At 46.2% G+C, this 23,057-nt stretch overlaps 1 protein-coding gene across 2 annotated transcripts in view; it reads left to right on the top strand.

The window, feature by feature from the left end:
* The window catches only part of MYLK2 (myosin light chain kinase 2), a 315,549-nt gene that overhangs the window by 285,199 nt on the left and 7,293 nt on the right, over positions 1–23,057 (top strand). For both annotated transcript variants that reach the window (XM_069650999.1, XM_069651000.1), the window contains exons 11-12: positions 14,360–14,512; positions 17,322–17,454. In XM_069650999.1, the coding sequence (XP_069507100.1) occupies positions 14,360–14,512; positions 17,322–17,454 (286 nt within the window). The remainder of the gene's footprint in view (positions 1–14,359; positions 14,513–17,321; positions 17,455–23,057) is intronic.

Genomic DNA, 23,057 nt, shown 5'->3' on the forward strand with positions numbered 1-23,057 from the left:
GCAGATTTAAGATTGTTCATTAGAGGTGGCGGCGGGCGATGTCATAGAGTTAAGCCAAATCTGTGGTTTTACTATAACGCTACAAGAAAATGGCAACAACACGACTAACACATAGTATGCAGGAACTGAAGGAACCATCTGACCACAACCACAAGATGGTGCACAAACACACCTGTGATGATACTGGAGCCCTGCGTGCCTCTCCAAGGGGAAGCATGCTCAGTTCTTCACGCAGAACATGGCGCTTGCATGTGGTGAACTGGCAGTCCCGCAGGAAATGACATCAGGGAGCTTCACCAACTCGATGGGGCCTTTGAGCAAAGTGGGAGCCTAGTCCTGATGTGGGGCTGCCCCTGTCCATTCACGTGGAACTTTCAGAGGCACTGACCTGTTGGGAAATTACCTAATATCACTCAATGTCCTGCTGCCACACCCTCAGCTCAACTATGCCCAATAAGGCATGCACCCAGATTTACAGGGACGGTTTCATTTATTAGGGATGGAAAATAATGCACAGTGCACCGGTTATATGCACAAAAGATAAGGACAGTGTTAAAATGGTTTCACAGCTAGATAGGGTGTCCCCTTTGTTCTTCTTCCTCATCTCCTAGTAATGGTGTTTGTGGCTGAGCAGTCAACGTGGGGCTTGCTGCTGTAGGAGCCAGACCATCCCCGGGCTTCAGACTAAATTGACATGCTCAGAGACAACCAGGAAACAGGCCTTCTCTTGCTATGTGTTATGAAGATGAAGCGGAAGCAGGTAAGTCATACATGTAGATTTATTAGGTTAATAAGTCAGAAAAGAAGACCCCACATCTCATGGGCTCCCTCCCCTTCAGCTCTCTCCTCCAACTGCCCAACTTGGAACCCAATAAGAAACATGCACCAACATTCCATGACATCATAATGTATGCTCTCTTCACTAGAGAGATCTCCTTCCCAAAGGAGATGCACTACAACACATCTCCCCTCTCTTTTTTTTTTTTTTTTTTTTTTATATCTATCATCTGATCGCCTTCTCCTTTTCAGTATGTTACAATAACTACGACACATTTCATACAATTGATCTAAAACAAAACATATTACACTAACTTATTCACAATTCAAAACTGATCTAAAACAAAGCGCCATGAGCGGCTCAGTTGCCATTTCCTTACTTCTTTCTCCTGGGCATCTCCCCGCATATGGCTTTCACACATTGCCTCTCCTCACAGAGGCAACTCTATCTTTATTCCACACTTGCCCTCCAGCAACTCGCACAGCCCCTTTCATGACTGCCACAACTCTGACAGGATCAGAATAAAGAGACTCCCCCTTCCTCCTTATTACTGCTCTCTTTATCCTAATCCAGTCACCACACTCCACACGCAACTCCTTTTTTCCTCTCCTCAAGTTTTCACGTTTGACCCAATCTGACTTCTTCCTCACTAATGATCTTCTCACTTCATCCACAACAAGATCGGTCTCCCTACACCTTCCCAGCCATGGCGGACAAGCCATGGAGTATGGCTTCCTTCCCCTCATGAGTTCAAACGGGCATAGACCGGTCGTAGAATGCGGCGCCATCCTCAGAAACCACATTCTATTTTGTATTAGAGCTAGCTTGTCTAAACCACACTCCTCTCCCATACGTACACTCTCCATCACACACCTATTCATTCTCTCAACCACACCATTTGACTCGGGATGGTACAATGAAGTTCTTTTGTGACCAACTCCACACTTCCTCAAATAGTTAGAAAATCTTTCTCCAATAAACTGGGGACCATTGTCGGTCAATACGGTCTCAGGCAAACCCTCACTTGCAAAGATTTCCTGCAAAACCTTTATCATACTTTCACTCGTGATATCCCTCACGACCTTAAAATCCACCCATCTGGAAAACAAATCCACCACCACAACAATATACTTTCCCCGGGCATAACCAAGTTCCACGGGACCAAGTATGTCCATGGCTATATCACACCATATCCTGGACGGAAGACCGACATCCACTAAAGGTTGCTTTCTGGCCGCTATTCCCTTTCCACTCTTAACACAAAACTGACAATTTGCCAAACGATCTTCCACCTCCTTGTCAAAACCCGGCCACCAATAATCTTCTCTTAACACTCCTTTAGTCTTGGTAACCCCAATATGACCGCTGTGTGCTAAATCTACCACTTTCTTCCTTAAACCTATCGGGACGACTGCTCTACCCCATCTGAACAAAATGTTATCATTTACGGATAATTCATTCTTCACCTCCCAAAACGGCTTCACTTCTTCTGCCAATTCCACCTTATTTGGCCACCCCGTAGATTCAACATATGTAATCACCCTCCTTATGATATCATCTCTCTCCATTTCGTCCAACCACTCCTGCTTGGACACAATGCCATCAGTGTTGACAAACACTAATTCCATTTCCTCACTTTCCATACATTCAGGTGCTGCCACCCTTATCCTCGATAGACTGTCGGCTAAAACATTTTCCTTCCCGGGAATGACCTCCATCCTAAAACAATGTGTCTGCATCCTGGTAACCCACCCTGCCACTCTCCGAGATACTTTGTCAAGGCCCTTATTCTCAAAAATGGCTTTTAAGGGTTTATGATCTGTTCGCAACACAAACTCTACTCCCCACACAAAATTTCTGAAGCGTTCCACAGCCCAAAAACATGCCAAAGCCTCCTTCTCTAGTACCGAATATCTTAACTCTGCTCCCTTGAGACCCCTCGAGGCATGGGCGATTACCTCTTCAGAACCATCTTCCTGCTTTTGTGATAGCACAGCTCCCAGTCCACTCTCACTAGCGTCAACTGTGATCATGGTCAGCTTCCTTGTGTCAAAACACCCTAATGGGCCGGCCATATTTATTTCTTCCTTTATCCTGTTAAACTCCCTGTCACACTGGTTATTCCATTCAAAATCAGCGCCCTTCTTAAGAATCTTTCTCATCTCCTGTACTTTGTCAGCATAATTTATCACAAATTTGTGATAAAATTCCGTCATTCCTAGAAAAGAGTGCAGCTCATTCTTGTTTTTCGGTTTCTCAACACTCTTAATGGTATTAATCATATCTTCCTTGGGCTTAACTCCATCCCCTGACACTTCATGTCCTAGGTAGTCCACTTTCGTCACTGCAAACACACATTTCTCACCTCTCAAAGTAATACCTCTCTCCTCAAATATCCTCAACACCTTGCGTAAATTCCTGTCATGTTCTTCCATCGTTGCACCACTCACCAACACATCATCCTGAAAACAGAACACTCCCTTAAATCTCTTCAACAAACGATCCATGATCTTCTGAAATACTGAAGAAGCCGACGCCAGCCCAAATGGCATTCTCCTAAATTGAAAAACACCTTCATGCGTTACAAAAGCCGTAACTTTCCTACACGCCTCCACCAATTCGACCTGATGATAAGCTGACGTCATATCTAACTTAGAGAAAAATCTTCCTCCACCCGCCATGGTCAACAGTTCACCCATGTTGGGCAGAGGATGTCTGTCCACCAACACACACTTATTTAACTCACGCATGTCTACACATAACCTTATGTCACCTGAACTTTTCTTCACAATCACCACTGGGGATACCCATTCAACCCCCCCAGCTCTCTCAATCACACCTGACTCCAACAGCTGCTGTAATTCCTTTTGCACTTTCTCCCTCAAAGCTAGAGGCACCGGCCTGAGTTTTGCCACAATAGGCATGCTATTCTTTTTCAATGTTATCTGGTGCTGAAACCCTCTCACCTTTCCCAACTTCTCATTAAACACTTTCCCAAACTCCGACATGTATCTATCATGACTCGCAGACACTTCGGAAATTTGCAGCACTTGCTCTGGGTGATTGGGATCGACTCTGATCCCCAAATTCTTTTGTTCTCTCCACCCTAATAAAGATTGTCCCTTCTTGGTGACATACACTTTGCCATCACAACTGCGTCCCTTGAATTCAAATCTACTCCATACATAACCCAGTACGTCAATACGATCTTGGTTGTACCCTCCTGGACTTATGTCGGGCTCTGATAACTCAGATACTACCCCTTTCATTTCGCACTCAAAAGCAACCCTGGATATTAAAGTTATTTTCGACCCTGAGTCAGCCATCATTGACACCTTACGCCCATTCACCGTTACCACAGCATAAGGCCTTTCACAATCCTCAAAGTCCCCACCATTTGTAATGACATTAACAGTATTCACGATAACATTTTGTAATGGCACTACAACTTCGTCTTCTGATGACCTTCCATCTTCTTCCTCATTTACATACAAGACCCTCCGTTGGCCTGTCTGTCCAAATTGGTAGTTCTTGCAGCACGATGCCAAATGTCCTCTCCTTTTGCATTTTGAGCACGTACTTTTCCGCCCTGGGCACACAACGGAGGATGCAAAGTGCGTTGCACTAGCACACCGATAACATAGCCTTTCGTCCTTCCTATCCTCTTTCTTCTCAAATCTCTGCATATAGTCTTGACCCTTCCTTTCTTCCGGATTGTTCTTCCCTGACTGTCTGTTTCTTCCTTTCCTTTTGCTTTTTCCCTCGGCCACAGACAACACCTCCGGTTTACTTTCTTTGGGCTCCCCTCCTTCAGTTTTGGAAAGTTTGGCCACACATGCCATGGAATGCTCCACACGTTTCGCTAAGTCCAATACTTCATCTAAACTTGGCTCATCCTTTAGCCACAACTCCTCTCGTATCTTGTTGGATCGACAATGTGTCATGAATTGATCACGAATATGTTCGTCGAAACTTCCTTGAAATTTGCATGTAAGAGCCAGATGTCGCAATGCAGTCACATAATCCTCAACAGATTCATTTTGGGCTTGTGTGCGCATCCGGAAATTGTACCTTTCCAAAATTGTACTCCTTTTTGGGTTAAAATGTTTATCTAGCTTCACTAATGCGGATTCGAACTCATTTAATTCATCACCGCTTCCGTCACTCACCAGTTGAGGTAGAGTTTCAAAGATTCTTAGGCCCTCAAAGCCCAAAAAATGTAACAATAATGCCAACTTCCTCTCGCTGGAATAAGCTGTTCCGCCGGCTGCTTTCATGTAGTGCAAAAAGCCCTTGCGCCATTGGGGCCACGCAATTCTTGCCGCGCCTGGGGCAGGCATAAAAATGGGAGGACCAGATATTCCTGGCAAAGCTGCCATCTCGCCAGAATGCAAAATGTCACTTGGAGGGCACCTTTTTCGTTCTTCCTGCTCTGGAAATTACTATTTCTCAGTTGCTTTTCTGCGCTTTATGTGTTTTTTTTTTAACTAATCCCGGCAATCAGGACCAACACTGCAAAACCACACTGCACAATGTCTTGATCCTGGTTAGTGTCTACCCACCTGAAGATTGTGCAAGTGCGGCAGTGTCCCGTTTTTCCTCCGAAATGTTACTTAAAATGCTTTTCCCTGACACCTTCAGTTATTTACTAGCTGCCTCGAATCCTCAAATGGCTTATGGGGAATCAAACGCCTCACTGGAGTAAGGAATGCCCCTCTATTCTATTGTCCTCGGCAGTTCACTTTCACATGTCTCTCCGTTAGGAGGAATACGGTACTCTGGTTCGGAGTCCGCTCCCCACGCCTTCCATCATCCGTCATACGCCCGGCAACACGAGGGCGCTGCGCCAGGGTTATAAACACTTAAACACTTACTTTTACGTTGGGGAGGTGCGATGGGGAGGCACGGACACGCAGGCCTGCGCACGGTGGCCACTCGACGCTACCGGGAAGCGGAGCGGCCAACACGCAGACCTCTACACAGTGGCCGCTCAACGCTACAGGATAGCGGAGCTGCCCTCCCAGAAATGTTCCTCTGGCGCCGGGCGAACGACGAGCCTCTTCTCAGCGACAGCCCCTTGTCCGGCTGAATCGCTCGCGTAGACAGCTGATATCCGCAGCCTTTCCACGTCGGCCGGTCACACGGAACCGGGCGGGCAGCCACGGATGACACGTGCAGTCCTATCAGCGACCGTCGTGTGGGCAACGTTCCACGTCAGGGACCGCACACGGAAGACAAAACGGATTGGCCTTCTCGCACAAATGGGTGGATTTGGAGAGCACGGCTGACGGCAGGAGCAGGGACGTTCACCGGACGTCTCTCTCAACACGGGGCTCGTCGAAGCGGCATATCACAGCTGGGATCTTCTTTTTCTCCTGCGTTCCATCAAATCTCATCCCATCCTCGTCGCCATTGTTATGAAGATGAAGCGGAAGCAGGTAAGTCATACATGTAGATTTATTAGGTTAATAAGTCAGAAAAGAAGACCCCACATCTCATGGGCTCCCTCCCCTTCAGCTCTCTCCTCCAACTGCCCAACTTGGAACCCAATAAGAAACATGCACCAACATTCCATGACATCATAATGTATGCTCTCTTCACTAGAGAGATCTCCTTCCCAAAGGAGATGCACTACAACACTATGCCCCAGCCTATTGGAACACTGTCCTGGTCGCGGTCACGACTGCTCAAAAGCTTCTTTATTTAATTCAATTTATTAGATATACATATAGCAACAAGGCTTTGTATAACACATGACTTACAATTCATATACAAAAAAGATTACACAGTTTACATAAAATATCCGCAAGGAGGACTCAAGACTTATTGAAGACATTTAAACATTTCAGCTAATTGCATATAAAACCGAACAATAAAATATATTAAATTTGTGTCTTTTCCTTGCATAAAAGCCAACCATAGAGAAGGTATTTAATTCATGGTAGTTGCATTATTATATGCTTTAAAAAACTTCATTCGTAGAGGGTCAAGGCATTCACATTCTGTAATCAAATGGAAGCTTGTCTCATCCACCAAATGACCACATAAGCGACAGAGTGTGTGTCGATAAAACAATGTATACCTCCTGCACTTTGATGATAATACTACTGTCGCATTAAATTTGATTAGTAAATGGGTACGAAAAATATGCGTGCTAGGATAAGCAGTAATATATGTTGGTGGAGATGTTCTAGAGACTCTCTCATTACAATAATCTCTAGTATATGTCATACTCCCAACATGAAGCATATTTTCCATGAAGGCTGCCGTACGTAATTTGCTCTTCAACCAGTGTTTGATATCCCCTGATAGATATGTCTTACTACCCTGTGTAACCATTTGTTGTGAGTTAGCTTTAGTTCATGGAGGAACTCAAAACCTGCTACTCTTCAGGGACTATTTCAAGAAATACTTAGGGATCGCTGGTACATACCACCCCACCTGTGGGGTGGGGGGTACCTAAGCTACCATGGGCCTCATTACGAGTTTGTCAGTGTGGTAAAAAAACAGTGGTAATGCAGTGGTAACAGTTTTACTGCCACATTACCACACCACCGAACTACATGTTTGGAGGTAAGGCAGCAGAAACACCCCCATCAGAATGCTGGAGGTAATTCCTCCACCTTACCATCGAAAAAGGCCAAATCAGTGGTATTACCTCAAGTGGTAATACTGCTGGTGGTAATACCGTCACAGTCCCTATGGACTCCAATTAGTGGGGACTAACACCACCTATCACCACTTGTCGTCTTGTGGTAATGCCGCCAGACCAAGTGGTGGTAACGGTAATACTGTTTGGTGGTATCTCTTTGGTATTACCGCTGATATACCTCCAAACTCGTAATGAGGATGTATAACTTGTAACCTCCCCTTTCACAAACCTCTGTGAACCCCAAATAACTTGTACATCCTTCTGCGGCTTCCTTGCGAGGTTTGCATTATATAAACCTAAATGAAAATAGAAATACAAAAGGTCATTGTGTAGTAGGGGAGCATGAAAGTTAGAAGATACAGTGTAAGACTTACAAAATGTAAATAGGAAAATGTCCAAACAAGGATTTTAGCGAAATAATACTTTAGCTATTGTAAGTTTAAGTCAAATGATGTGAAGGTTACCGTACATTAGACTTCTGTAGAATTAGTCCTGTCAGAGTGAGGGTCATAACAAATCTAAAACCAATGTCTACATTCAAACTGGTCCTTCAGAACAAAACTTTTCAGCCAAGTTTGGCTATTAGAACCACAGGGGCACTTGTGGACTTGTCTGCTCAACTACGAGTTGGTCCAACATCTGTTTAAGAGATGGGCCTGCTTCCGATTGGCTGAGTGAAAAACCGTTTCTGATGTTCTGATATCCAGACCTTTAGGCACAGGTCAGATGTAACAGATAGGTGTGGTATTATTCTGATGCCTTTCCAGAGGGATTTGATTGCAGGAGATTCTCATGGTCAGAATTCTTTAAATGTTTCCTGCCAGCCACAGTTAATAATCCGGGTCCTGGGAAGGTTGGAGGTCAACGGTGTTGGTTCCTGGTCTATGGTGATGTAGCATCAATTCTGGTGTCGACGAAGGTGGTTTGTAGGCAAGCTGGCTTGTGGAAGACAACTGGAGGAGTTGCCTTTTTGCGAAGAAGTTGAAATGCTCATGCAAGTAAGCAGGGCAGCTGTCTGGAGGCAGAAGTCATGTCTCCAGTCACTGTAAAGTGCAATCGGAATCCGGCGGTGGCTGGTCAGGTGAGATTGGTGGCTTTTCAGAACCCAAGAGTTGGTCTGAAGATCCTCGGTTGCTTGTTGCTTTTGTACCAACAGCCTCAGGCTGTGTCCTGTACTTATGTTCCGTTTGCCTACTGCTCCGTCACTCTGTGTTGGGTCCATGGGGAGACATGCACTAAGGCTTGCTCTAGGCGCAGGTGGTCATTGATGCTTGCAACGGTTCCAAGTGTTAATATCCCCGCAAGAATATCGCCATATTTTTGTGGCAATATTAAGGCATGGAACCTGCGGGGGGACACCCCCGCAACCACTGCATTATTTTTAAAGGAGCGGGGGACACCCCCCGCAACCAAGAACCCCAAAAATTATCCCCCCCAAAAATATCGCCTATGGCGGTTCCAGACGGCGATATTTTTGGTGGGGATAATATGTAGTGATACCCTTGCAACTTCACTGTGCCTGGTACGTCAAGAGGATGGAGCACTGGTTCCTTAGTTGCGTATGTTTCATTGAGAAGTATGGCGTTTGCAGACACTGGTACAGCCCCAACCTCAGCTGTGTCTTGGCAAGACGCAAGCAGAGCTTCGACTCCGTAATCACGGACCAACCATTGTGTCTTCATTGGGTCTCGTCCGCAAGCTTAACCTCTGTTATTCTACCCAGTAAGGATACAAACTCTTGGGTTGAAGAAGGAGTTGGAGTAAACATGCAGCAGCCAATATGAAAGGGGCATTCTTCCCAACTTTTGGCAGTCACTCAGTCACTGCATGGCTGATCCATTCAAACCGCGTCCAAATCTTTCTCTCAGGTGTGGATTACAGCAGGATTCCAAACACTCAGTCGTTCAACCTGTCATATCTGTTTTTGATCCCTGCAACCCTTTCTCTGCAAGGCAGGCATTGACCATGATCATATATGACTCAATATGTATCCCACTTACTGACTTGGAGAAGAAAAGCATAACTGTTGGACTCAGTAGCAGGATTCATACAGAGGTTTCCTCTAAGGAAGGAGGGTATAATCCCCCCCACCAAAGTTATAAACATAAACTGTAGAGTGCCCTCAACTAGTGAATCCCATCCAGCTTGCCGTGCAATGTCGCAAGCAGAGGGAACAGGGTGCCTTTGGGGTACCCTAAAGCTGAAAGGATTAGGTTTTCTCAAAAAACATCACAGAGTTGCATCTGAAATGAGGTTTCGAATTCAAACTCATCAGCAGAAATGTCAGTGATCCAGTCAAGGAAAGAACGAAATAAACTACAAGTGCCCAGCGCCAGAAGTACACTTTTGGCCTCACAGGCATAGATAAGTAATAGGTAAAAACAGCCAAGTGGACATGACCCTCTAAGTATCTCTAAATAGTACAGATAGTACCCTCAGAAGAGTTCTCTCAAACACTAATCTCTTCTTAGTAGTTAGAGGGTCCTACATGTTGGCTGTTTTACAATGTATATAACCCTCCATGCTAAAGCCTTGTGCAAAATGGTGTACAAATTATAATTATATGGCTGATTCTCTCCAGGGTGGCATGACTGAAGTCAGTGTTACGATTAGAGGACTGAAAGTGGACACCCAGTGGATTCCCATCAAACTTGGGGGGACACCTAAAAGGATGTTCTCAACTGGTGCCGGTTGTCCCAGATGGCTTATATGAGCCTTCACAAGCAGTAGGCCACATTTCTGTGTCCTGCGAGTGTAGGTTTCATCTGAAGGCCGGTTGCAGAAACGGGGGATCTGACTTTAGGCTGATCTCCCACAAGACCATAAGGGAACAGGCATACACAAACCTCAGGTGGGATCTAACCACATACCTCCATCTGTCTGGGCTCACCAACTCTCGTTGAAGGTCAGACAGCCACACAGCAATTAGTAAAACCCCTTAGCTGTAGCAGTCTCACAGCTTTCTACTTGGCGAACTAGGGCCCACACTCAATGTAGGGGAGAGGTTGTATACCCTAGCCAGTTGGCACCAGATGTGCCCTCTCACACCATTGCCCCGCTCGCACATGCACGACCCACTATGGGGACATGGTGGCTCCATGTTACTGGGAAAACTATTTTTTCCAACTTGAGCTTTCCTATTGCAAAACATTGTAAGGTCACGTTATTCCCAAATTGCTTTTGATTGATTGAACAAAGATTACAACTCCTATTATGCACTAGTTTGTTAAAAGAAAGGCCATGATCTTACAAATGTGGTACATGTCTCCTGGAGTCACCCAGATGAAAACTGAAAAGCAGGATTCCCTTCGCCCCCAGGATATATGGGATAAACCAGCCATATGCAGAACAATTATATCTCTGGAACAAATTCACTAACAATCAATGAAGCACATTTGATTCATAGAACAATCAATATTCACAAATTTCATACCACAAGAAAGCAAAAAAAACAGCAAAAAACATTAGTGCAATAGTCACATGCTGCAATTAATCAGAGCTGTATATTATTTAGAAATGTATAATTTGATAGAAATGCATTTAAAAATCTGATCAAAGTACATCCAGCACTAGTACAAACATCCATTCACATTTACACACACCCCAAAGGCTAAAAGTGCAGAGCAGAAATGACAAAAAGTGTTATCTAAATCTATATGACCAACAGGCCATGAAGTTGTATATATAAGGTGGCAATGGTGCCAGAAATATGGGTGATGGCGCCAAAATACTCTAAAAAATACATTCATGTTGAAGTCCATTAGTTAGAGCAGGGTTGAAAGGACAGTGTTCTGCCAACTCCGTCTCAGGGAGTGGTGTTCCCCTTCAAACCTTTTATCAGATGCTTGGCATCTCCATGTGGCTGGGTCCTTATGCAGGCTGTGCCCTTGGTCCTGACTTGCCGTGAAGCTGATGACATCCACTCAGGACGTCTTTGTACTCAACGGACTGAGGCAATAGCCTCATTGAAAAATGGTCTGCACCGGTCCCTGGCCTGTGTGTAGCAGAGTATTCTGATGCCCCTAATCATTTGAGCATGGTGGCAGCAAAATGGGAGGGGAAAGACGCTCTTTAGTTTTCCCACTAAGTGCCTGCATAATGCCTTGAAGCACTGCAGACGGGAGGGGTGCAATTGCTGATAAGGTAGTTGTGTTTGTGCCTGCTGCTGTCCCCCTACATAACTTGCTGGGCACTCATGGCACAAGGTAGTTCTGCATCTTTATCAAATTAATGTTATGATTACTTTCAGCTCACACTTGCCAGGGTCTGCTGACGAGAGGAAGGCTGGCTGCGTGTTTTGTTTAAACTCACATTAATGTCTGCGCATTCAGGCATTCATGGATTGATTGCATCTATTAAGGTTCAAACATAATGGATTATTGCACCTGTTAAATGAGTCAATCATTTCGAACATTCCTAAAGGCAATTGTCTCATGTCTGTGTTTGGTGCTCATTACTTATGTTTGGGAACACTGGTTGTCAGTGGTGTTAAAAGTGCAAGTGATCCTGTAAATGAGTCCATGTTTCGGGTCACCTGCCTACTTGGAGGCACTATTAATTTCCTCTGCCCTCTTCTTGGTCATAATAAGTTGTTTTTTTGTGCATTGACTGGTGGCAATCAGGTTTGCGTTGTGCTAATTAGAAACCATTAAAGCCAACAAAACCGCCAAAATCATTTGTCAGTGTTTTGAAGAGAAGTACTTGGCTAAGGGGTGCCACCAGACACCATTCAATATCATTGAGAGCCTCCTGGCTTTATCTGTTTCCATCAAGCCGGGTACATGACTGGCCAAGAGTGGGGTTGTAGTCCTCAGAAGAAACAGATTAGTCATCATTTAAACCCAAGATGGTTTTCACATATTGCAAGCTGCAGTGTGAATGACCTGTTTATATAGGCCGGCACACACCTTCAACCAAAGAGCGACAGGTTGCAGGGATTACAACTGGCAGATGAAACTTCCTGGGCTTTGCGTATCGCTTGACCTCTACCGTGACTCCTGCTTAGGCAACTATTGTCTTTAACCCTCAGGAATCTGATTTCAAGCCTCTGTTTCACAGTTAATATTTATTTTATTGGGCATTTGTTAGGCGCTCATACAACTGAATAGTGTTTCAAAGCGCCCCAATGCTATATGGGAAGAGAACAGGGGAAAAATAACAATGGCGAACACAGTCAAACAATCACGGACCCACTAGGCCTTGTGGCATTCGGACTTGCAAGTGCAGCGAGGGAAGTGCAGGAGATGGGGAGGGGTGGCAGAGGAGTGGGCAAGTGCTGATGGAGGGCCCGGGAAGGAAGTGCTAAGGGGAGCCAAGGAGGAGAACCTCCGGCTAAGTGCTAGTGCATGTGACTCCCGTGGGAGGGTTGTAGAGCCGTCAAGCAGCGGCCCGCAAGGAAGGTGCAGTGGGTCGGGGGATGCTGGTATCGACTGGGAAGAAGAGCCTGGAATCCTGTGAGATTCATGAGGATCAGGCCACCAGTCACAGCGGCAGTGGGGTCATTAGCAGGGAAGGGAAAGAGGTAGAGAACAGCAGAGTTTTGAGCAGTTTCCAGAACTTGAGGAGGTCCGTCTCAAGTCTGAGAGGGACAGAGAAGCGGCAGCCAATGAGAGAGACCTGACCCCCCCTCTCTGCTTGGAGTAGTGTTTGACGGTCAAGGAGTTGGAGTTAGAGGAGTGTGGGGCTCTAGCCCTATTTAGGGAGGGAAAGTTGGAGAGAGCGGGGTGCGAGGCTACATAAAGCCTTGTGGATGATGACGAGGGTCTTGATCCTTGCAGCCACTGGGAGCCAGTGGACAGATTTTGGGGCTGGGGGATACAGTCCCTGGGCTTGAGGCCAAGGATAGGTCTTGCAGCCCTGTTCTGGATTATCTGGAGTGGGCGTAGGGAGGAAAGAGGGAGATTGAAAAAGAGGCTGTTGCAGTAGTCCAGCCTAGAGAGGATCAGAGCTCTGGAAACATTGAGCTTCTGAGGGAATGTTAGGAAAGGAAGAAGGACTCTGAGGAGGTGGAACTAGTAAGATCCATGGTGTGAGGGATGAAGGAGAGAGTGGAATTGAAGATTACCCCAAGGGTTTTGGCCTCACAAGATGGTAGGGGTAGAGGACCCTAAGAGGGTGGCCAGTGAGTAAGAGTAAAAGAGGGTGCAGGTGTCCAAATTAGAAAGATCTCTGGCTTACTGGCATTAAGGCGGGAGCCGTTAGCTGATCACTGTGTCTGAATGGCAGACAGGCAGTCGGGGATCAGAGGGGAGGAACAGGAAGTAGTAGAGGGAAGTTTGAAGGAAAGCTCTGTGTCATCGGCATAACACTGGAAATGGAATTATCTCTGTAGGACTAAGACTGTTGTAGAATAGAAACTTTGGGGCCAAAACTATCACATGGATTTAAAACAAAATGGCACATAGTTACGACAGGCTTGTCATAAATAAGAGTTTTTTGTTCTTCTACAAATGCTTCAGTGTTGATTCATAGTTCACACTGTTCTCCTGCTTCCTCTTTTAACAAATGTGATTTAGGAAATAAATACCCTCCTGGTTTTTCTTGTGAATTCTCTCCCTCTTTGTGTAGGTATGTATGTCTGAATTGCTAACTTGTTCTACAACTGATTGGGGTACACTAATCCGGTCAGGTTATAACCCACTTTTCACGTGGTTATGGAGCGATGGCGATAAGGGTGCAAAACTGAAGAGCTTTCATTCAAAAGCAGATATGGGTGAACCTGTTGGTCCACTGATACAAGGTGGAAGGGACGGCAAGGGGCAAAGCAGAGCTTTGCTTCTTATCCCTGTTTCTCTTGCTCTTCTCCCTCTGTTTCTCATTCTTTCTCTCACTTCCCCTTCCCACTCTCTTCTCTTACCGTCCCCTCACTGCATCTTTTGTTTATTGTATCTCTGCTTAAGGCCTTATCACCCACTTTTTTCTCTCCCCAGGCTAAGCGGGTTGTCCCCCTTCCTAGGGGACAATGACACAGAGACGATGAACAATGTTCTATCTTCGGAAGTGGATTTCAATGAGGAACCTTTTGAGAATGTCTCGGACGAAGCCAAAGATTTCATCTCCAACCTGCTGGTGAGGGAGAAAAGGTGAGAGTCTGCCACGGACCCCCTCACGCCTCTGATCCCCTTCAGCCCCTAAACACTGCTATATGGTTCTACGAACACCCGCCTAAGCCCGAGAGTCCCCTTGAGCACTGACCAGGTTGATTGATAAACCTTATTATGTACTGCTCACTATGACCAGCATTGTCCCACGACACTTTGGACCTCATTACAAGTGAGCCGGTCCAGTAACAATGCAGCAAATAATGCCGCCACGACCGACTCACTCAAAGTCTGCTGGTAGGGGCAGTGAACTACTGGTAGGCCTGACCTGCCGGTTGTTCAAGTTCTACAGGAAGAGAATTGACTGAAGCACCGGCACCATTAACAACGGTGCCGGTGCTTCAGTGGTTCCCACCCCAGGGAGTTCTGTAGGACTCCATGGGAATTGGAACTTCCCGTTACTCCTGTTATAAATTTGGAGTTTGTCGTTTCAGTTTTGGGACAATTAATTCCGGAAACTGCTTAATATATGAATCTGAAAGGGAATGTGGATTATAAAATAGTTCAACCCTGAGCTGATGTTTGAGGGGATTGGGGGACTGAGGGTTAGCGAGGCCGTGCCTCAGAGCCAGGTTCTTATTCCCAAGTGGATGTGATGTGGATGTCAGCTTGAAGGCTTGGGAGTTGAAGGGGCCGTATCTCAGACTCGTTTCCTTATCCACAGGAGGGGAGTTCCTCCCCATGAGTTCCTCCCACATGTTATCACCCCGAGGGGGACTATAGGTTAGCGGCCACACCTCCCTGGCCTCCTGAAAAGGGAACCCCTCTCGGGAGAAGTGGCGCCAACCGAAGGTCCGTCACACAGGTCATTACCTATTCATTTGCATCAATTATCAGAAGTATGACAGCATAAGTTAACCAATTTAAACCTGTGGCCCACAGTTTGCACACGTATATCTGCAGCATGTGGAATAATCCATTGAGCTAGTGTCCCTGCACAACATGGTATGCCCTGTTATCACAATAGCGTCTCCTCAGGGATCTTCAAAGGCTGTCGGGTTGTGTAGTATGAGATTTGGTGCTTACTCTCCCCTCCTTTCTGGGAGGGGCTTTGATCATGGAAAAGGGAGAAGATTAAACCCATTCTTTAGAACCCTGCTACCCTCCTCCTGTTGCACACCCCATATATGAGTTTGTATTGTTTCCCTTTACAGAGCCATTTTGTGTCATTTTGAAAGCCAATACTGTTTGTTACAAGATGGCAGGTATATTTTGTGGGGTGTGGCACTTGATGTCACTCTTTTGTCCTGCTCGGGGATGCGGGAGGGTTGTGAGTGACTGGTTGGATGGAATAAGCAATCTGTATGAATCACTCAGATTCTGGCCTGGCATTCGAGGCACACGTGCACGAATCCAAGAAGCAAAGTAAAAGTGGCTGTCACGTGCCTGCCGTGAACACCATGACTGCAAGGGGGAGCCCCAAATGTCCCAGACGCTGCATCCTCCTTAGTCGGGGGTGTCTACTATTTCTCGGGAGCCCGCAGAATCGGGACACGGCCAGAGGGAACGGCCCGTTCAATGAGAGGGGTTGGAAGGGCTTTCTTACGGCGGAGAGCGTCCACCATACCGTGGAATCAGGGTACTTCTCATTAAGCAGTGCCTTGCATTCTATTCTAGTCCTGCTAGGTGTCTCTGCATGGAGGGTACCTAGTTTAGGAGCGTCAGCTCAATGTGTGCTTTGTACCCCCAGTGATGGGGGCTGAGAAGGCAGGGGCTTTAGGCACGCATATCCTGGGCTATGCACTGACGTGACACTGCTGGCGGTCAGAGAGTCTCCAGTTGGAGAGATGTGGTGCCTGAGTTGAAGAGCCTACTTCTGTGGGGCGGGACTGTCTAGGCTAGCAGGATGTGGGCTGGCAGGGGTAAGCGACCAAACGCCCCTCCCCCACTCCGTTAACTCTATGCCTCAATAGACTGTCATGAAAATGAGTGCCAACACTGCTCTTCAACAGTAGATGTCACCTACACGAGAATACATTGTTTGATATATTTTATTTTTGTCATTTGAATAACTTTAATTTGTAAGAATCATGGACTTCTTTCAAAAGAACTGTGGGATTGCATGGTCTGTTGGCCCATTTTGAGTTGATGCCCTATTTTATATTTCAATATATTTATTTTGCTCAATATTTTTACACACACATTTTAATACTTCTTTTCAAGTAACATGTACCCCTTTTCATTATACATAAAAACTAGACTGCTCTCTTGGGTCACACCTTTAGTTACATAAGCCCTGCCTTTTTTAAAGGTGTATTATCTACTTGGGAAGTAATATTGCATCATGACGCGTTAACGCGTCCCTCGATTTCTTATCCCATTTAAAGCACTGCATGGAACTTAAAAAAGGAAAAGGAGGAGGGAATGTACCCCTGGGTGCTCTGCACACACATAATGCAAGTTGTTCAGGCTAGATAGATAGGTCAGGGGGTTTGTGACTGCTGCTTCTACAATTTTCCTCACTTCTCTCATTTCACATTGCCTCTTGTGCAGTTTTCATTAATAATTCATGTCCCTGTCTCACCTGTTTATTTCTTGTGCTGTTTTATGTATTTCACCATCTCCACTCCCCCTCTCTCATTTCTTTTCATCTCCCCTGTTTCTCCATCCTCCTCTTGCTTGCTTTCTTCTCCCATTGATTCTTATGTCTCCTCCCCTTACCACTCTCTTTTTGACCACTCCCCTTCTCCCACCACCATCTCCTCCTTGCCACTTCTGCCCTCCCTTCTACTCTCTGTCCTTCCCATCCTCACGCCTTCTCTCTCTATCCATCTCTTCTGATTGTCTCCAGCGGCCGCCTCAGTGCGGGTCAGTGCCTGCGCCACCCCTGGCTAAATGACCTGGCAGAGAAAGCCAAACGATGCAACCGCCTTCTCAAGTCACAGATTGAGCTCCGGAAGTACATGATGAGGAGACGATGGAAGGTAAGCGAAACACCCCTTACACCAAAATGAAGCCCCGCTTCAGCAGAGCTCCTACCCAAAATGCTCTAATTCTGATTGCAAATTTCAACACCTCATGTACATTTTAGGGGGGCTGGATGGCAGTTTTGAAAGCTTGTAGTGATTGGGGCCATTAAACCTATTGCTATGTTGACCCCCACCACAAGCCCAGGAGGCTGAATACAGGCATAAGCACCCGTTTCAAGGTCTGGAATGGGTGTTAATGGCCCCGGGCTCCCGGGACATTAGCATCCATTCCAGCCATGGTAACGGGTGCTTAATGCTATTAGCACCCCGGTTTCCGCTAAGGAAATGGTATTTTCAGTCAATGTATGGGACGCCACGTGTGTCCCTTTCATTGAATGAAAATACTGTCTCAAGATGGCCTCCATGGATGTGGAAGATGGAGCTCCCTAAGGAGCCCCTCTTCCATTTCCATGGTGGCCATGGAATGGCTGGAGCAGCGCGGCAGCCGCTGTGGAGGGTCCTCTCTCGCCAAGGAAAAGAGGTAAGTGGGGTGGGTGGAATGGACAAATAAAAGATGAGGGATGGTGGTGGGAAGATGACGGTTTTCACACAGGAGAGCACCCGTTAACAGGCAGGGGCGACCTATCAGCAGTCCACCCCTTTCTGTCTTTTCAGATTATCGGCTCAGGAGTTGGAGTGGGGTGAAAATGATAAAGATTAATCTAAGGTGTCCCTTCCCTTTCTATAGTGATAATAGGTAAGTACATAAGGCAACTGGTAGCCTTACCTATCTCCTGCTTTGCCAGGCTCGAACCATCTGAAAAGGAGCTTTTCTTTGTGAAGTCACAGGAATGATAGCCGTTGTTGTAGTGATTAGTCTTCTCAATTCTAACAACAAAGAGGATTGAGGACTTGTCTGACTGCCAAAAAGGTATGGTCTACCATCATTTAGCATAAAGAAAAATACTAATGAACCTATGGACAGGTTGGTGCAGGCTAGTCGCGCAAATGGGCAAATGAACCCATGAACTAGGAGCAGATAATATATTCTTTTAAAGGTTCTACTGGCAAGATATTTTTCTTTCTCTTCTGGGGATCACCCCTTTCTTCTGGGAATGTGCCCATTGTAAAACATCAAAGATATCTCTATGTCTAATCAGCGCACCATAACAATGGATTCCTGTCCAGTCAAAGGCCTTGAGAACGACTTAGGTCGAAACACGTGTCGGCTGACTCCATGATAAATTAAAACCAACACCAGATGAAGATTTGAAACAGACTAATTTCAGTAATTATTTTTACATATGAATTTACCTTGAGAACCGATTAGCAATAAGGCGGAGCCCGACTAGCCTACACCAACCTGTCCATTTGTCGAATTTTCTTGGGGCCCTTGTTGGGTGAACCCTGTGGAATAGGCTGCACAGCCTGCCATTATAGGTGGCCATAGAGCACGTTTTAGGTCAAACCCACACATTCTAATTTACTACTAATGAATCTACTCTGTATCTATTGGCTAATGCTTCTATAGCATAAAGGTACTTGAGAAGGCATACATGCAGAAATCTTAAGCTTACCTGACTAAACACCTAGCCTGAATTCTTCTGAACATGTAGTCTAACCAAAGCAGTTGCGAGACACTGAGGTCTTGTTGGCCAGTCTTTTTATGCCGTGTTTCCTCTTCACATACTACGTGCACGTGACTACCTGGTGGCCATCTTGGAGGAGGTCTTAACTCACATTGTCCTATTTTGGTGGCTATCTTGGTGCGGACCGGCATTACCCCACACATCCTAGCATAGAATAGAATACTGCTACCCGGCGAAATGCTTGTTTTCGGATTTCCATGTAAACACATGAGGGAAAGGAATTGGCATTCGTACACAGGCGCTCTTGTAAATATGAGTCCACATAGTTTGCCAGAGCCTGCCTGGGATCAAAGGTGCTGTTCGGACATGGTTACTTACAGGGGGGTCACTAGGTGTGGGGACTACCGCACAAAACAGTCTCACACACACTAGCATAAAACACACATTTGCCCATTGACAACCTCTACGTTTTCAGGAGATTCCATACAATGTCCCACCCCCTGTTCCTTGTATAGTTACATCATCACAGAGGCTAGTTCTGCATCACGCAAAGAGCATTACACTACTCAGGCTGTACATTTTTCCAAAACACGTTGACCAAATACCAACCCACTAGAACTCTCACATGGGCCCTCCTACTTGTTATGGGGCCGGCTAAGGCCAGCAGCCCCCCCCACCCCCCCCGTCATGCACTCATGAAATGACACACAGGAGCCAGGGAGTCCGTGTGATGACCGGCACACGGGAAGCCATCTGCCCCTTTTACTAGGACAAACACATGGTGTGTCACGTGTCACCAACACGTGACTGTGCACGAGCCCTAGGAGGGGCTTAAAGTCACAACACTACTGATGATGTATGTGTCGCAAGAAACAAATTGATACAAATGCTGCTCTGCGGGAGCTGTGGAACAATATTCCACTTCAAATCTGGACCACACAAAACCACTGCCCTCGAGGACAGCACTGAGCTCTATCCAAATAAATCGGCAATTGAAATATGGCAGCATGCAGCAGCACGAGGAGTCCTTTGATAGATGAGACTCACAAGACAAGTTGCTGCATAACCACTCTACACAATGCCACACTCGCCACACTGATCCCTCACATATCGGCTCGAGCCTAGCCAACCACCCGACTGAAACAAGCACATACTGCCGACAGTAAGACAAACTCACCTCTCACATATAGACTCATGCCCCACTTAGCCAGACATCTGAATCAAACACACACCACTCACAACCATTTAGATGGAACCATTTGACCTTACCATACAAACATCTACCATACCATTGACATCCCACACAACCTGGGCAGACAGAAGAGCCAAACCCCACACCCTCCACACACAACTTGGGCTAGGGCTAGAACCTAATTGATCCTCTCACACCAAACAGAATCTTAAGCACACACCTGTTACTACCGCCAAACACACCACACGCCATGAGAAAATCGGCACTGATATATTAGCCCACCTGCAGTATCAAGAACTGCGCCACACCTCAGCTACCACTGTTCCACACAGCCCCACACGCCTCTAGCACCTGTAAGCGCCCACTGCCCAACCCGACTGTCATCTGTGTCCCATCCCACCATGCTGTCACACACACTCTTCACATGGTACTCCATCACATCAGCGACATCACATTAAATCCCATTAAGTCCTCACATATCTACACCCATCACATCCAATTACAACACATTCCACTGCGCCCTTTTAGATCACACACTCTCATATCACATTATCCCCATCACATCACCACCATTGTTCCACAGCGCATCACTTTATGCACAATAGCGTCCCATTTGCTTACATCTTGCCTGCCCCTTCACATTGCATCCTCCCCCACCATCTCACATTACAACCTCTTCCCATCCTATAAAGCCCCACCACATCCCATCCCACACATTGATTAACTGCCAGCTCTGATCATTACTCACACAAGGGTGCTCAGGAAGATTGTAAGGCCCAAACACCGCCCACCCCCCATACGAAATCCCACAACTGACTGAGGAATGCATTGCACAAAACAGGGCATGGGCAAGCTCAAACCCTTCTGTGGAACTCTCATATAGGCTTACTTGCAAGGATCTCACTGAATGTTCAAATCATTGCAGCCAGTTGACCTCAAGCCATTCAGATTGATTTTGGGTCCATTTGACTTCATGCTATCCCACTAAGCTTTTGCGATAGTTTCTTAGTTATTTTGCCATTTTCCTTGATCTGCTGATCTCTCCCTCCCTTTATTTCACTCTCCTTTATTGTTTGTTTGTTTTGCACTTTCTCGTTCTCGTTTTTTTTCATGCACTGTCTCCATTACAATTTCTTAAAATATTCCCACGTTATTTTTAATGTTAAGCTACTTCTTTTTCACATGTTAAATTTCTGTGAGTTTAATTTATAATTCAATTTGTGCATATTCTGTGAAATTGTCTTGCATTGAAATTGACTTTCATTGTAATGGGTCCCATTGACAAGGATTTAGTAAAAGTAGGTGAGATGAAATAGGGATGCCACTCCTCCAGACAGCTGTCAGCATCAAAAGGCCCGGTAGCGGTAGCAATGCCCTTGTATGTTCCGAGATCCGCCGCAATGGGGTTTCTTTGCTCATTTCTTTTACACTTGAGTCTTGGAACTTGGTGCACTCTTGGTTTGAGGTACTTCAAGTTACCCCCAGATTGCTCCTCTTGCAATGCTCCCAACAGCAACCAGCGCAGAAGGCTCTTGAGATCAGTGGCAAGACCCTCCAAGTCCTTCGCCTCACAAATATGCGGACTTCATTGATGCATGCTTTGCTTTGAATGGTCTCTGTCTGCAGAGTTAGCTGATCTATTCCCGTGTCAGAATGCCCTTCCTTTTCATTTGCAGTTCGAACTGAGGTCTCAGCTGCAACTAATTGCTGTTCATACCCCACATTGACCTCCTGTAGCCCCGAAAGCTCTGGTCGCTAAAGGATGTGGAGGGTATGATAGCTCAAGGGCACCGTGCTCGCCTTGCAAGCAAGACGATGCAGAGCAACACAGGTTCGATCCCCGGGTCCGTGCTTAGAAACCTCTGGGCATTAAGTGTGTTATAAATAACCAATTAAAATAAAAAATAAATTGTGAAGTTTTGAAGCTCTATTAAGAAGGCTTCAGTTGATTGGTGGTGAGATTTTATAAAGCTGTGCATTGAGGCGAACAATGTCAAAATCCTTGAGTATTCTGTGAAGCTTCATGTGAACACAGTCCCACTTGATCTAAATTGCCACGTCCAGCCTAGAATTGCAATCCAATATCTGACCTGTCTCTGCTAAAGTAGCGACGGCTCAGTACCTACAGATGTCCCAGTGGCTGAAACAGAGCTCGGTCTCCTAGACCCATTTAGAGGCGCTGCTGCTGCTGCACCTCTGTCTTTATTTCCATATTCCTATCCACCCCCACCGGCCTTGATATTTTGGAGTGGGCATCCTTTATACTGCATGAGCTGCTCGCCCTTGCAATTGCATCTTGTATCACAGGCTACCTAGACAGGACCATGTTATGGGGATGGGGGGTGGGTGGGGTGGTAGGGTGGGTCGGAATTGGTCCGTCCCATCAGGCCCACACCCATCTTCCTTGTCAAGAAATGTTGAAGGGATAGTGCCACACTCTCTGATGAAATTGAATCCATGCACAAAGGTGAAAAGGGGGAGGCATATTGTATCTGAAGGGCACCCCAATCCACGTTAGCAGATCTGCTGGTGGGTGAAGAGGAAATCATCAGAGACAGCGGCATGGCGCTCTTATGCCTGTCTAAGTCCTGCTGGAGGTTGGAGATCTGCACTCTGCTGCTCCTTGAAAGAGAGTGGTCCATTGGAGTTTCAGGGGCTGGTTTCTTACATGGCAAGGCGCTGGTTGGAACCCCAGCCTTCATGTGGCCGTCCTCTTGTGCGTCAGCCTTCATCCTCACATAGATGTAGATGCAGATTCTGCCTTTTCCTATGATGGCCTGGGTAGATTTAGATCTGCAATTGGTGCCCGCTGGCCTCAGTGTGTACAGGGGTAAGTC

The sequence above is a fragment of the Ambystoma mexicanum genome, chromosome 3p (genome assembly GCF_040938575.1).
Source record: "Ambystoma mexicanum isolate Mex_15411 chromosome 3p, UKY_AmexF1_1, whole genome shotgun sequence".
Lineage (NCBI taxonomy): Eukaryota > Metazoa > Chordata > Amphibia > Caudata > Ambystomatidae > Ambystoma > Ambystoma mexicanum.